This window comes from Coregonus clupeaformis, chromosome 30 (genome assembly GCF_020615455.1).
Source record: "Coregonus clupeaformis isolate EN_2021a chromosome 30, ASM2061545v1, whole genome shotgun sequence".
NCBI lineage: Eukaryota > Metazoa > Chordata > Actinopteri > Salmoniformes > Salmonidae > Coregonus > Coregonus clupeaformis.
Genome location: NC_059221.1, coordinates 24,139,538 through 24,153,962, shown reverse-complemented (window position 1 = coordinate 24,153,962; position 14,425 = coordinate 24,139,538). Strand labels below are relative to the sequence as shown.

At 47.9% G+C, this 14,425-nt stretch overlaps 1 protein-coding gene across 8 annotated transcripts in view; it reads right to left on the bottom strand.

Annotated features, from left to right (window-relative positions):
* Positions 1-14,425, bottom strand: part of LOC121546046 (protein NDRG3-like) — a 75,740-nt gene that overhangs the window by 20,483 nt on the left and 40,832 nt on the right. For 6 of the 8 annotated variants that reach the window (XM_041857052.2, XM_041857045.2, XM_041857049.2 and 3 more), the window contains 4 exons: positions 3,602-3,707; positions 3,046-3,166; positions 1,622-1,684; positions 1,419-1,479 (listed from right to left, as the gene is read on the bottom strand). In XM_041857052.2, coding sequence (XP_041712986.1) covers positions 1,419-1,479; positions 1,622-1,684; positions 3,046-3,166; positions 3,602-3,665 — 309 coding nt within the window. In that variant the 5' untranslated portion in view covers positions 3,666-3,707. Of the gene's footprint in view, positions 1-1,418; positions 1,480-1,621; positions 1,685-3,045; positions 3,167-3,601; positions 3,708-12,740; positions 13,040-14,425 lie in introns of those variants that run through there. The other 2 variants (XM_041857048.2, XM_041857050.2) reach the window with 2 other exon arrangements.

Here is a 14,425-nt window from a genome sequence, read left to right as displayed (position 1 = left end):
GGAATGCCACGTGAGCCTCCCATGATGACCCCATCAGTCCAGTCATGCACTCTCGAGACAATCCGATTAATTAAAATCTTCTTTATCGAGAGAATAAATGGAGCTGGTCACATGAGCAGGGGTCATGATGTCTCTACTGGTAAACAGGCTCTGAGATGAGCTGGTAGAGATGGAGGGAGATGGGGAATTATCAAATCAAATCAAAATTCTATTTGCTACATGCGCCGAATACAACAGGTGTAGACATTACAGTGAAATGTGAGGTGGAGCGGGGTTTAGTGGTGGAGATGGGGAATGAAGAGGTGGAGCAGGGTTTAGTGGTGGAGATGGAGAGAGATGGGGAATGAAGAGGTGGAGCAGGGGTTTACTTGGAAGTAAGGTACTTGGAGTCAAACAGACAGGCCTGGATGAGATCTTTAAGGTCAGGGCCCTCCGTAAGGCTCACAAAATCATTTTAGACCCAAGTCACCCCCTGTACCTGGACTTTGAATTACTCCCCTCTGGGCGTAGGTATAGGGCACCCCTCAGCAGGAAAAATAGAACGAGACAATCATTTGTGCCAGGTGTGATATCCCTCTTAAATAGCTCGGGCAAATGTTCCCATTGACCCCGTAAGGCCAGCAGGCTAGTCTTTGTTTTAAATGTTTTAAATGTTTTATTTCTTATTTCTTACTTTTATTGGTGCGTGACTGTTATTGAAAGTTGTATTGTCAATCTTGTTTTGTATTTAACGCCACTTTAAATGTGTACATGACACTGCAACAAAATTTCCCCATGGGGACAATAAAGTAAGTAAGTAAGTAGTGGTGGAGATGGAGCGAGATGGGGAATGAAGAGGTGGAGCGGGGTTTAGTGGTGGAGATGGAGAGAGATGGGGAATGAAGAGGTGGAGCGGGGTTTAGTGGTGGAGATGGAGAGAGATGGGGAATGAAGAGGTGGAGCAGGGGTTTAGTGGTGGAGATGGAGAGAGATGGGGAATGAAGAGGTGGAGCAGGGGTTTAGTGGTGGAGATGGAGCGAGATGGGGAATGAAGAGGTGGAGCAGGGGTTAGTGGAGATATCGATAGGGACTGCTCTGTTCATCCTTGTTCAGCCCAGTTATTATTGAAGACTGAGGACAGTGAGTAGAGCAGATGCTAGCAGATACCATAGACTTCCAGTCATTACGCTGGTTAATATTGTCTCATGAAACTACCTCTAACTTCCTTCATTCTGGACACAGAGACATACAAATGGCATCCACACATTCATCTGACTCTGGGGAAGTAGATAAAGGGCCTCATTGCCAAAATCTCGAAGTATCCATTCAAGCCCTTTGTATTAACAAATGATCCTGTTATACGTTTGGAAACAAGCACGTGCTGTGGGTGAGTGGGGGGTGTGGTATATGGAGGAGGACTAGGAGGAACGGGGACTTACAGCCAGTCTGGACAGGATGTAGGCTCCAGCTCCAACTCCAATCCCAATCACACTGTTCACCCTGGGGAAAGAGAAAAATATAAGCCTCATTGAAGACGGAACAATAATTACATTCATTAAACGACAGTGTAAGAGGTAGTTATGGAAACCATAGACAATATAGGGTTCTATATCTATGATGGAAACACTGCAGGAGAACTTACTTCAGCTGAGTCATGACAGCGGGAAGCATCTCAGACAGCTCATCCATGGTAGGGTACTGGTACCTGGGACAGACAGACAGAAAGGTTGGTAGGGTACTGGTACCTGGGACAGACAGACAGAAAGGTTGGTAGGGTACTGGTACCTGGGACAGACAGACAGCGGTAGGACCAGGATCGCTGAGGTATTATAGGTCTACCTTGGTGAGATAACTGGCACTAGTTATTTGAAACAGACTCTTTCTGGGGGTTTTTTATGGACTGATGACCAGAGACACAAGCTTATGAAAGTCCAAAGCCAGACACCTATTCTATCCAGACACCATGTCATGTTCTGGCTGGCTGTCTGACTCCTGCTCTGAAACGGTCCTTTCACTCACTCACCTAGAGGAAGGGGGGGATGGAGCCAGAGGAAGGGGGGGATGGAGCCAGAGGAAGGGGGGTGCAGCCAGAGGAGGGGGGGATGGAGCCAGAGGAAGGGGGGATGGAGCCAGAGGAAGGGGGGATGGAGCCAGAGGAGGGGGTGCAGCCAGAGGAGGGGGGATGGAGCCAGAGGAAGGGGGGATGGAGCCAGAGGAGGGGGGGGATGGAGCCAGAGGAAGGGGGGTGCAGCCAGAGGAAGGGGGGTGCAGCCAGAGGAAGGGGGGATGGAGCCAGAGGAAGGGGGGGATGGAGCCAGAGGAAGGGGGGTGCAGCCAGAGGGGGGGATGGAGCCAGAGGAAGGGGGGGTGCAGCCAGAGGAAGGGGGGGATGGAGCCAGAGGAAGGGGGGATGGAGCCAGAGGAGGGGGGGATGGAGCCAGAGGAAGGGGGGTGCAGCCAGAGGAAGGGGGGATGGAGCCAGAGGAGGGGGGATGGAGCCAGAGGAGGGGATGGAGCCAGAGGAAGGGGGGGTGAAGCCAGAGGAGGGGGGTGGAGCCTGAGGGGGGTGGAGCCAGAGGAGGGGGGATGGAGCCAGAGGAGGGGGATGGAGCCAGAGGAGGGGGGGATGGAGCCAGAGGAAGGGGGGTGCAGCCAGAGGAAGGGGGGGATGCAGCCAGAGGAAGGGGGGGATGCAGCCAGAGGAAGGGGGGATGCAGCCAGAGGAAGGGGGATGCAGCCAGAGGAAGGGGGGATGCAGCCAGAGGAAGGGGGGATGCAGCCAGAGGAAGGGGGATGCAGCCAGAGGAAGGGGGATGGAGCCAGAGGAAGGGGGGGTGCAGCCAGAGGAAGGGGGGATGCAGCCAGAGGAAGGGGAATGCAGCCAGAGGAAGGGGGATGCAGCCAGAGGAAGGGGGATGCAGCCAGAAGACCTCATGGTTCACTACGGCTCTGATGACCTAGCCACCTTTTATTCAGGTCTACAATACCAATCATGATTGTGTAGATACTTGTGATATTATTAGATGATGTTGAGGATGATGACTGATGAGTGAACTGGTCTCTTACCCTGTGGGGAATGGGGGAGCAGCCTCCTGCTGTCCTGGGGCGTCCACGTGGACCACAGCAAAGTGTGATGTGATCTCCTGCATGTCTTCAAAGTTGAACAGTGTGTTGAAACAGGACTTATCTGCAGGGGGAAGAGAGACCCAGCACTGTTTAAAGACACCTCATTTACTGGTCACATCCTACTCAAATGTACATCTAACAAAAACTACAACACTGAATGTAATCTTGAGCATGTCAACAAATCCCATCCCATACCAGTAATCAACCAAAAAATACACTGAAAAACTCAGTGTTGTTTTACAATGAGGCAGCCAAGTGTTGGGGCGATCCAGTCTGACATAGTGGCTCATATCCCCAAAGCTCAAGAAGATTTCTACCTTCAACCCTCCAGTTTCTTACATCTCTAAAGCGCCAACTGTTCTAATGAGAATTCACCCATGATATTATGCATTTTAGGGGTGTTTGGAGAGATTTCAAAGCCTAGCTAAACTAATGAGAGCCTGAATATATGTGTGTGTGTGTGTGTGTGTGTGTGTGTGTGTGTGTGTACACTCACGGTTGAGACCAATGTCATGGTAGGTGAGGATGACTGGTCTGTTGCCCTTGGGGGTTCCCCTCATCGTCACGTGCAGAACACCATGGGGGGTCTCGATGTCATGCTCCTGAAATACAAGACCGCATGGTCTGGGTCAGGGCCGGCGGTGTCTGTAGAGCTTAGAGGAGCCAGCCTTTTAGTGCCAGTCATAGCACTATACAGGTGCAGATTTGAGAAAAAACACATATTAATTATTAATTCATACACCGAGTAGGACACTTGCTAGTGTCAGTAGGAGACAGAAAATCACTTCCTCAGCGAGGCTAAGTGTGAGGATGTGCAGGTCATACAGTAGGACTGTTGAAAGCAGGGTCCTCTTCAGCAGGTCTAGAGGATGACCTAGATTGATAACGGAGGCTGGATCATCATGACAATGACCGCTGCGTGTGAGCGGCATGGCTCATGTCAGAGGTGACGTTGGCACCACACCAGACGGATACGTGCACACTGTAGGGTCTCATCTCACTGCCACACACGTAACGCAGGATGTTGTGTGGATAAGTAGAGGGCCTGCTACCTGTCCCGTCTCACAGACACACTGCCTGCCACCAGATAACATCCTCTGACGTCTGGCTAATCTCATTATGTGGGGATGGAAATCTCTGTCCGTCCACAGCCCTTAGGCCTGACTCTAATTCAACATTAAATGTAATTTAACAGGTCACAACTTCTTCCACACACACACACACACACACATTTATTCAACACAGGAACACAACATCAAAAAGTAAATGAAGGCAATGCATATAGAGGTGTGACAGAACCATAGACTTTCCTAGTAAGCACTCTGCTACTATAGCCTAGTGTGATGCATGTTTCTGTATGGTAGCAATAATGTCGCGGTGGCCATTTTGTTTTTATCGAGTACTCCAATAAACAAGCAGAGACCCAAATAGAGGAGCACTACTAAATGCGTGTGCCTACTTCGGTGTTCAGCTTCCGTCCATTGGTGCAGCTGAAAACCACAGAGATGGCGGTTTGAGGGCCGTACTGCGTCAAGAGATCTAAACTGGATGGAAAAACGCCATGCTGAGACATGAGGGCCTCTCAGCAACTGTTCAGAATCAGCCACGTCACCAGAACATTGAGCAATACTCAACACCATGGGGTCTGGGAGGGGGTAGGTTTGAGATCAGGCTAAACCAGTCTGTTCAGCCATGACTGCAAAAAGCAAACCTATGATAACCAGTCACTTCAAGTAGAAATAAAAACTGGTTAGAGAAGGAATAGCTATACAATACAATACAATACAATACAATACAATACAATACGGATGATGGTTGTTCAACCCTGGCCTGTATAAAACACCTCGCTCAGCTGCGCTGACACCTGGCAGTCACACTCTCATCTTGGTGAGGAGGAGCAAAAATAGAAGATACGGGTTGAAAGGCTTGGCTGTGTGAAAGGTTGTGTTTGTGAGAGATGGAGGATACGGGTTGAAAGGCTTGGCTGTGTGAAAGGTTGTGTTTGTGAGAGATGGAGGATACGGGTTGAAAGGCTTGGCTGTGTGAAAGGTTGTGTTTGTGAGAGATGGAGGATACATTTTACATTTACATTTACATTTTAGTCATTTAGCAGACGCTCTTATCCAGAGCGACTTACAGTTAGTGAATACATTTTTTATTTTTTATTTTATTTTATTTTTTTATACTGGCCCCCCGTGGGAATCGAACCCACAACCCTGGCGTTGCAAACGCCATGCTCTATCAACTGAGCTACATCCCTGCCGGCCATTCCCTCCCCTACCCTGGACAACGCTGGGCCAATTGTGCGCCGCCCATGAGTCTCCCGGTCGCGGCCGGCTGCGACAGAGCCTGGATTCGAACCAGGATCTCTAGTGGCACAGTTAGGGGTTGAAAGGCTTGGCTGTGTGAAAGGTTGTGTTTGTGAGAGATGGAGGATACGGGTTGAAAGGCTTGGCTGTGTGAAAGGTTGTGTTTGTGAGAGATGGAGGATACGGGTTGAAAGGCTTGGCTGTGTGAAAGGTTGTGTTTGTGAGAGATGGAGGATACGGGTTGAAAGGCTTGGCTGTGTGAAAGGTTGTGTTTGTGAGAGATGGAGGATACGGGTTGAAAGGCTTGGCTGTGTGAAAGGTTGTGTTTGTGAGAGATGGAGGATACGGGTTGAAAGGCTTGGCTGTGTGAAAGGTTGTGTTTGTGAGAGATGGAGGATACGGGTTGAAAGGCTTGGCTGTGTGAAAGGTTGTGTTTGTGAGAGATGGAGGATACGGGTTGAAAGGCTTGGCTGTGTGAAAGGTTGTGTTTGTGAGAGATGGAGGATACGGGTTGAAAGGCTTGGCTGTGTGAAAGGTTGTGTTTGTGAGAGATGGAGGATACGGGTTGAAAGGCTTGGCTGTGTGAAAGGTTGTGTTTGTGAGAGATGGAGGATACGGGTTGAAAGGCATGGCTGTGTGAAAGGTTGTGTTTGTGAGAGATGGAGGATACGGGTTGAAAGGCTTGGCTGTGTGAAAGGTTGTGTTTGTGAGAGATGGAGGATACGGGTTGAAAGGCTTGGCTGTGTGAAAGGTTGTGTTTGTGAGAGATGGAGGATACGGGTTGAAAGGCTTGGCTGTGTGAAAGGTTGTGTTTGTGAGAGATGGAGGATACGGGTTGAAAGGCTTGGCTGTGTGAAAGGTTGTGTTTGTGAGAGATGGAGGATACGGGTTGAAAGGCTTGGCTGTGTGAAAGGTTGTGTTTGTGAGAGATGGAGGATACGGGTTGAAAGGCTTGGCTGTGTGAAAGGTTGTGTTTGTGAGAGATGGAGGATACGGGTTGAAAGGCTTGGCTGTGTGAAAGGTTGTGTTTGTGAGAGATGGAGGATACGGGTTGAAAGGCATGGCTGTGTGAAAGGTTGTGTTTGTGAGAGATGGAGGATACGGGTTGAAAGGCTTGGCTGTGTGAAAGGTTGTGTTTGTGAGAGATGGAGGATACGGGTTGAAAGGCTTGGCTGTGTGAAAGGTTGTGTTTGTGAGAGATGGAGGATACGGGTTGAAAGGCTTGGCTGTGTGAAAGGTTGTGTTTGTGAGAGATGGAGGATACGGGTTGAAAGGCTTGGCTGTGTGAAAGGTTGTGTTTGTGAGAGATGGAGGATACGGGTTGAAAGGCTTGGCTGTGTGAAAGGTTGTGTTTGTGAGAGATGGAGGATACGGGTTGAAAGGCTTGGCTGTGTGAAAGGTTGTGTTTGTGAGAGATGGAGGATACGGGTTGAAAGGCTTGGCTGTGTGAAAGGTTGTGTTTGTGAGAGATGGAGGATACGGGTTGAAAGGCTTGGCTGTGTGAAAGGTTGTGTTTGTGAGAGATGGAGGATACGGGTTGAAAGGCTTGGCTGTGTGAAAGGTTGTGTTTGTGAGAGATGGAGGATACGGGTTGAAAGGCTTGGCTGTGTGAAAGGTTGTGTTTGTGAGAGATGGAGGATACGGGTTGAAAGGCTTGGCTGTGTGAAAGGTTGTGTTTGTGAGAGATGGAGGATACGGGTTGAAAGGCTTGGCTGTGTGAAAGGTTGTGTTTGTGAGAGATGGAGGATACGGGTTGAAAGGCTTGGCTGTGTGAAAGGTTGTGTTTGTGAGAGATGGAGGATACGGGTTGAAAGGCTTGGCTGTGTGAAAGGTTGTGTTTGTGAGAGATGGAGGATACGGGTTGAAAGGCTTGGCTGTGTGAAAGGTTGTGTTTGTGAGAGATGGAGGATACGGGTTGAAAGGCTTGGCTGTGTGAAAGGTTGTGTTTGTGAGAGATGGAGGATACGGGTTGAAAGGCTTGGCTGTGTGAAAGGTTGTGTTTGTGAGAGATGGAGGATACGGGTTGAAAGGCTTGGCTGTGTGAAAGGTTGTGTTTGTGAGAGATGGAGGATACGGGTTGAAAGGCTTGGCTGTGTGAAAGGTTGTGTTTGTGAGAGATGGAGGATACGGGTTGAAAGGCTTGGCTGTGTGAAAGGTTGTGTTTGTGAGAGATGGAGGATACGGGTTGAAAGGCTTGGCTGTGTGAAAGGTTGTGTTTGTGAGAGATGGAGGATACGGGTTGAAAGGCTTGGCTGTGTGAAAGGTTGTGTTTGTGAGAGATGGAGGATACGGGTTGAAAGGCTTGGCTGTGTGAAAGGTTGTGTTTGTGAGAGATGGAGGATACGGGTTGAAAGGCTTGGCTGTGTGAAAGGTTGTGTTTGTGAGAGATGGAGGATACGGGTTGAAAGGCTTGGCTGTGTGAAAGGTTGTGTTTGTGAGAGATGGAGGATACGGGTTGAAAGGCATGGCTGTGTGAAAGGTTGTGTTTGTGAGAGATGGAGGATACGGGTTGAAAGGCTTGGCTGTGTGAAAGGTTGTGTTTGTGAGAGATGGAGGATACGGGTTGAAAGGCTTGGCTGTGTGAAAGGTTGTGTTTGTGAGAGATGGAGGATACGGGTTGAAAGGCTTGGCTGTGTGAAAGGTTGTGTTTGTGAGAGATGGAGGATACGGGTTGAAAGGCATGGCTGTGTGAAAGGTTGTGTTTGTGAGAGATGGAGGATACGGGTTGAAAGGCTTGGCTGTGTGAAAGGTTGTGTTTGTGAGAGATGGAGGATACGGGTTGAAAGGCTTGGCTGTGTGAAAGGTTGTGTTTGTGAGAGATGGAGGATACGGGTTGAAAGGCTTGGCTGTGTGAAAGGTTGTGTTTGTGAGAGATGGAGGATACGGGTTGAAAGGCTTGGCTGTGTGAAAGGTTGTGTTTGTGAGAGATGGAGGATACGGGTTGAAAGGCTTGGCTGTGTGAAAGGTTGTGTTTGTGAGAGATGGAGGATACGGGTTGAAAGGCTTGGCTGTGTGAAAGGTTGTGTTTGTGAGAGATGGAGGATACGGGTTGAAAGGCTTGGCTGTGTGAAAGGTTGTGTTTGTGAGAGATGGAGGATACGGGTTGAAAGGCTTGGCTGTGTGAAAGGTTGTGTTTGTGAGAGATGGAGGATACGGGTTGAAAGGCTTGGCTGTGTGAAAGGTTGTGTTTGTGAGAGATGGAGGATACGGGTTGAAAGGCTTGGCTGTGTGAAAGGTTGTGTTTGTGAGAGATGGAGGATACGGGTTGAAAGGCTTGGCTGTGTGAAAGGTTGTGTTTGTGAGAGATGGAGGATACGGGTTGAAAGGCTTGGCTGTGTGAAAGGTTGTGTTTGTGAGAGATGGAGGATACGGGTTGAAAGGCATGGCTGTGTGAAAGGTTGTGTTTGTGAGAGATGGAGGATATGGGTTGAAAGGCTTGGCTGTGTGAAAGGTTGTGTTTGTGAGAGATGGAGGATATGGGTTGAAAGGCATGGCTGTGTGAAAGGTTGTGTTTGTGAGAGATGGAGGATACGGGTTGAAAGGCTTGGCTGTGTGAAAGGTTGTGTTTGTGAGAGATGGAGGATATGGGTTGAAAGGCATGGCTGTGTGAAAGGTTGTGTTTGTGAGAGATGGAGGATACGGGTTGAAAGGCATGGCTGTGTGAAAGGTTGTGTTTGTGAGAGATGGAGGATATGGGTTGAAAGGCTTAGCTGTGTGAAAGGTTGTGTTTGTGAGAGATGGAGGATATGGGTTGAAAGGCTTGGCTGTGTGAAAGGTTGTGTTTGTGAGAGATGGAGGATACGGGTTGAAAGGCATGGCTGTGTGAAAGGTTGTGTTTGTGAGAGATGGAGGATACGGGTTGAAAGGCTTGGCTGTGTGAAAGGTTGTGTTTGTGAGAGATGGAGGATACGGGTTGAAAGGCATGGCTGTGTGAAAGGTTGTGTTTGTGAGAGATGGAGGATATGGGTTGAAAGGCTTGGCTGTGTGAAAGGTTGTGTTTGTGAGAGATGGAGGATATGGGTTGAAAGGCTTGTCTGTGTGAAAGGTTGTGTTTGTGAGAGATGGAGGATACGGGTTGAAAGGCATGGCTGTGTGAAAGGTTGTGTTTGTGAGAGATGGAGGATACGGGTTGAAAGGCATGGCTGTGTGAAAGGTTGTGTTTGTGAGAGATGGAGGATATGGGTTGAAAGGCTTGGCTGTGTGAAAGGTTGTGTTTGTGAGAGATGGAGGATACGGGTTGAAAGGCATGGCTGTGTGAAAGGTTGTGTGTGAGAGATGGAGGATATGGGTTGAAAGGCTTGGCTGTGTGAAAGGTTGTGTTTGTGAGAGATGGAGGATATGGGTTGAAAGGCTTGTCTGTGTGAAAGGTTGTGTTTGTGAGAGATGGAGGATATGGGTTGAAAGGCTTGTCTGTGTGAAAGGTTGTGTTTGTGAGAGATGGAGGATATGGGTTGAAAGGCTTGTCTGTGTGAAAGGTTGTGTTTGTGAGAGATGGAGGATATGGGTTGAAAGGCTTGTCTGTGTGAAAGGTTGTGTTTGTGAGAGATGGAGGATATGGGTTGAAAGGCTTGTCTGTGTGAAAGGTTGTGTTTGTGAGAGATGGAGGATACATGCGAGGTCCCTCACACAGACACCTGTAACCATGTTGAACATGACGACTCTGATCAAAGAGGCTTCAGTAGACGGGGATTGCCACAACTGTAGGATAAACAACAAGGAAAATGATATTTAGTAGCCTGGGGCTTTTATCTACCAGATGAAATGGAAGCCTGAGATAAAGACAAAAAGCAACATTGCTTTTTCTTCTGAAACATCAAGGACCTCAAATAGCTTCCGAGTCAATGGTGGCCTTGACCAAAGAAAACGAAGCACTCAATGCTTTGAAAACAGCAGCAGTCCCAATAACTTTTTTAAAACGTATTCATGGCAGAAGGTTGAGGGGGCTGTGCACCGCTGATATTTGGCTTGTGACTAAAGACAGGAAGGCTGTGGTTGTCACAATGGAGGGGTCAGGTGATGGGGAGAGGGGATCTGCTGCAGTAGTATCCTGAGAAGAATGGGCTGCAAGTGATTCTTTTTGCCCCCCCCCCAAACTTTTTAGTAAAAACATTACAAAGTAAAAAAAAATAATAAAAACTGTTATCGTGTCTCAATGTAATCAAGGTATGAAATTGTTATTTTCGCTCACACTTTGTTTGGATAGTCCAGATAGTATGACCATACTATCTGGTTACATATCGGGATATCATTTTTTATGATATATTGTATCGTTTTGACAATATTTTATGCGCTAGTTGGCATTACCTCCAGTATTTTTTAATTCAAAGCTTGATCTCTATCTTGTTTTTAAATAGGGAGCCAGTTTGTTTTTTGTGCTTTTATTTCCATGACTGATCAAAACGTGTTTTCTCATGGCTCACTCGTCCCTCTGCAGCAGACATATGTTGAGCAACATGTTTGGAACCATCGAATCACAATAAAATCAGTGTTGAGTCGCAATACATATAGAATCGTGAGGTCCCTGGCAATTCCCAGCCCTACTACCCCTGGTCTAGATCGTGTCATTCAGAGAGCATTGCAAGTCTGGACCCATTTCTCAAGGGGCGTGGGAATCTGAGGTGGCATTTGAAGTGTAAACAATACCCATACGAAAGCCTAAAATGTCAGTATTCATTGGTAAAAGCCTCAAATTCACCCCCTCTGAACGACAACAAAGACAAACCGAGAGGAGCCACTTCATATGCAACAAGTTAAAAGAGAAAAGCTGAACACTATCGGTTACCACGACAACACAGATCCTGCTGTTCCATATTATAGAGGGAAAAGCAACATGGTAATCATCATATCGGTGGTGTTGTTTTGTAGAGCCACTTTATGCTAAATGAGGAAGAGGGGTTCAAAGATGGTTCAGCAGGAGGAGAGGCAGGTGTTCTGATAAACTTTCAAGAGTTTTTCACCACCATTGCCAGCAACCTTGTTGACCAACTCCCAGAATGCTCTGGCACATTTGGAAACCATCCTATTGAAACCTATTATTCAGCCATGGGCATCTCCGAAGGACAGTTTGCATTTTACGAGGTTTCAACTTCAGATGTTTCAAAGATGTTTAAAGATAATATAATAATAATAATAATAATAATAATAATAATAATATGCCATTTAGCAGACGCTTTTATCCAAAGCGACTTACAGTCATGCGTGCATACATTTTTACGTATGGGTGGTCCCGGGGATCGAACCCACTACCTTGGCGTTACAAGCGCCAAGCTCTACCAGCTGAGCTACAGAGGACCACAAGATCTTCACAAACAGAAAGCAACACGACTGGATAACATCCCAGCTTGATTCCTGAGCAAAATAACCCCAATGCACTTCTATGGGCTTATTAAGCTTGTCGCCTGCCTTCTCGCCTTTGGGACAATGACTCCCATTGTTAGGGCAGAGACAGGAGCATCTCGTCTTTATATTCAGATCTCTGATGTAAATGGAGAGATGCACACAGCACAGAAGGAGCAAAGGACACGAGAAGATGAGAAGACAACATTAGAACAAGCGGACAAACGCAAATAAAAAAATTAAATCCAAAAATAGACTATTCCGATACATGCATTTCAAACATCGAGCAAAAACATATTCAAATTAATTTGATATATCGCCCAGCCCCCAGTACTAAACCCCACCCCCAGCACTAAACCCCACCCAGTACTAAAACCCACCCCACCTCCAGTACTAAACCCCATCCTCCCTACCTCTCCACCATTAGTCTTGTCACACCCTTCACTCCACTGGATGGGGTAAACAATGCGGTCTCTGTCCTCTCCCACCTTCGCCATGCCTTCCACTTGGTAGAGGCCTGTCTTATTTCCCCCAGTCTGATTGTCACAGTCAGGGGCCTTGAGAATATCAAACCCTTTTCAAACCCTCTACCTCCCTGGTGTATTGATACACTGACAACACTGTTCATTCTCCTTCTGCTGGATATTCATCAGTAAGAGGAGAGGAAGAATAAAACACACACAGAGACCGACACAAACAGACAGACGCATGCATTATTTCTTGGTCACGAACGCTACAAACATACAGTCACACTCACTAGCACAAATATGCGCAGCAGGTTTCTCGTTTCCTCAGTCATACGCTCACCCATATCGCCACAGTGCCTAACACACACCTTCCCATGCCATAGAGATCACACCCCTGAGAAACAACCCAGAGAAATCAGACACACCGCTGCTCAGAGTCAGAGCTCAAGCAACATGCAGGCCACTGAGGGTGACTGACGATGGGATCAGCAATAAACACAACCTAACAGACAGTCCCACTCACCACCACACCAATGGCCGAACAGGCAATGGCAATCTGGTTGAGATCCAGAACGGCGGTCATTTTGTCAGCCAGAGAAAGGAGAGGAGTGCTGTCTGTCTGTCTGTCCCTGTATTGTCTGTGAAGAGGGGCGGTGGTGGTGACGCTGGCGGCGGAGAGGTGGCTAAAGGAGGGGGCAGCGGCAGAACGGAGAGCGGAGCCCACAACGAACGACTGAAATGTTTTCGATAGCAGCAGCTGGTCCCACCAAAAGAGGGGAGGAGAATGTGTGTGAGAGAGGGAGGGAGAGGGAAGGAGGGAGACTGAGGGAGCGGAGAGGCGGTGTAAATGGGAGCTCCAGAGAGACGTGGAGGAAGTGTGGAGAAAGGAAGAAGGGGGAGGGGTCTGCACAGCTCTCAGGGTCGTCTGGGCACTCAGTAGCCCTCTAATTGCATTTAGAAGGTCAGGTGGGCTGGTAGGTTGAACAGATTCTACCATGTCACCCACGCACACTCCACTGGCTTCCAGTCGAGGCTCTCATCCACTACAAGACCATGGTACTAGCCAATGGAGCAGCAAGAGGAACTGCCCCTCCCTACCTTTAGGCTACAGAGCATTCGGAAAGTATTCAGACCCCTTGACTTTTTCCACTTTGTTACGTTACAGCCTTATTCTAAAATGGATTTTTTTTTAAAAATCCCCCTCATCAATCTACACACAATGACAAAGCAAAAACACATTTATTACAAATAAAAAACAGAAATACCTTATTTACATAAGTATTCAGGCCCTTTGCTATGAGACTCTAAATTAAGCTCAGGTGCATCCTGTTTCCATTGATCATCCTTGAGATGTTTCTACAACTTGATTGGAGTCCACCTGTGGTAAATTCAATTGATTGGACACGAGGTCCCACAGTTGTCAGAGCAAAAACCAAGCCATGAGGTTGAAGGAATTGTCCGTAGAGCTCTGAGACAGGATTCTGTCGAGGCAAAGATCTGGGGAAGGGTACCAAAAAATGTCTGCAGCATTGAAGGTCCCCAAGAACACAGTGGCCTCCATCATTCTTAAATGGAAGTAGTTTGCAACCACCAAGACTCTTCCTAGAGCTGGCCGCCCGGCCAAACTGAGCAATCGGGGGAGATGGGCCTTGGTCAGGGAGGTGACCAAGAACCAGATGGTCTCTCTGACAGAGCTTCAGAGTTCCTCTGTGGAGATGAGAGAACCTTCCAGAAGGACAACCATCTCTGCAGCAGTCCACCAATCAGGAGCGCTGCAGAGATGTCTAAAAACCGGTTTTTGCTTTGTCATTATGGGGTATTGTGTGTAGATTGATGAGGAAAAAATTTATTTCATCAATTTTAGAATAAGGCTGTAACGTATCAAACTGTAGAAAAAGGGAAGATGTCTGAATACTTCCCAAATGCACTGTTTGCTCAACCCTTACACCCCAGCCTGAGTACTCCATTCTGCCACCTCTGGTCTCTTGGCCCTCCCACCTCTACGGGAAGGCAACTCCCGCTCAGCCCAGTCCAAGCTCTTCTCTGTCCTGGCACCCCAATGGTGGAACCAGCTTCCCCCTGAAGCTAGCACAGCAGAGTCCCTGCCCATCTTCCCAAAACATATGAAACCCTACCTCTTCAAAGAGTATCTTAAATAAAGCCTTTTGTGAACCAACACTCGCACTTTACCCCCCCCTTACTAGCACT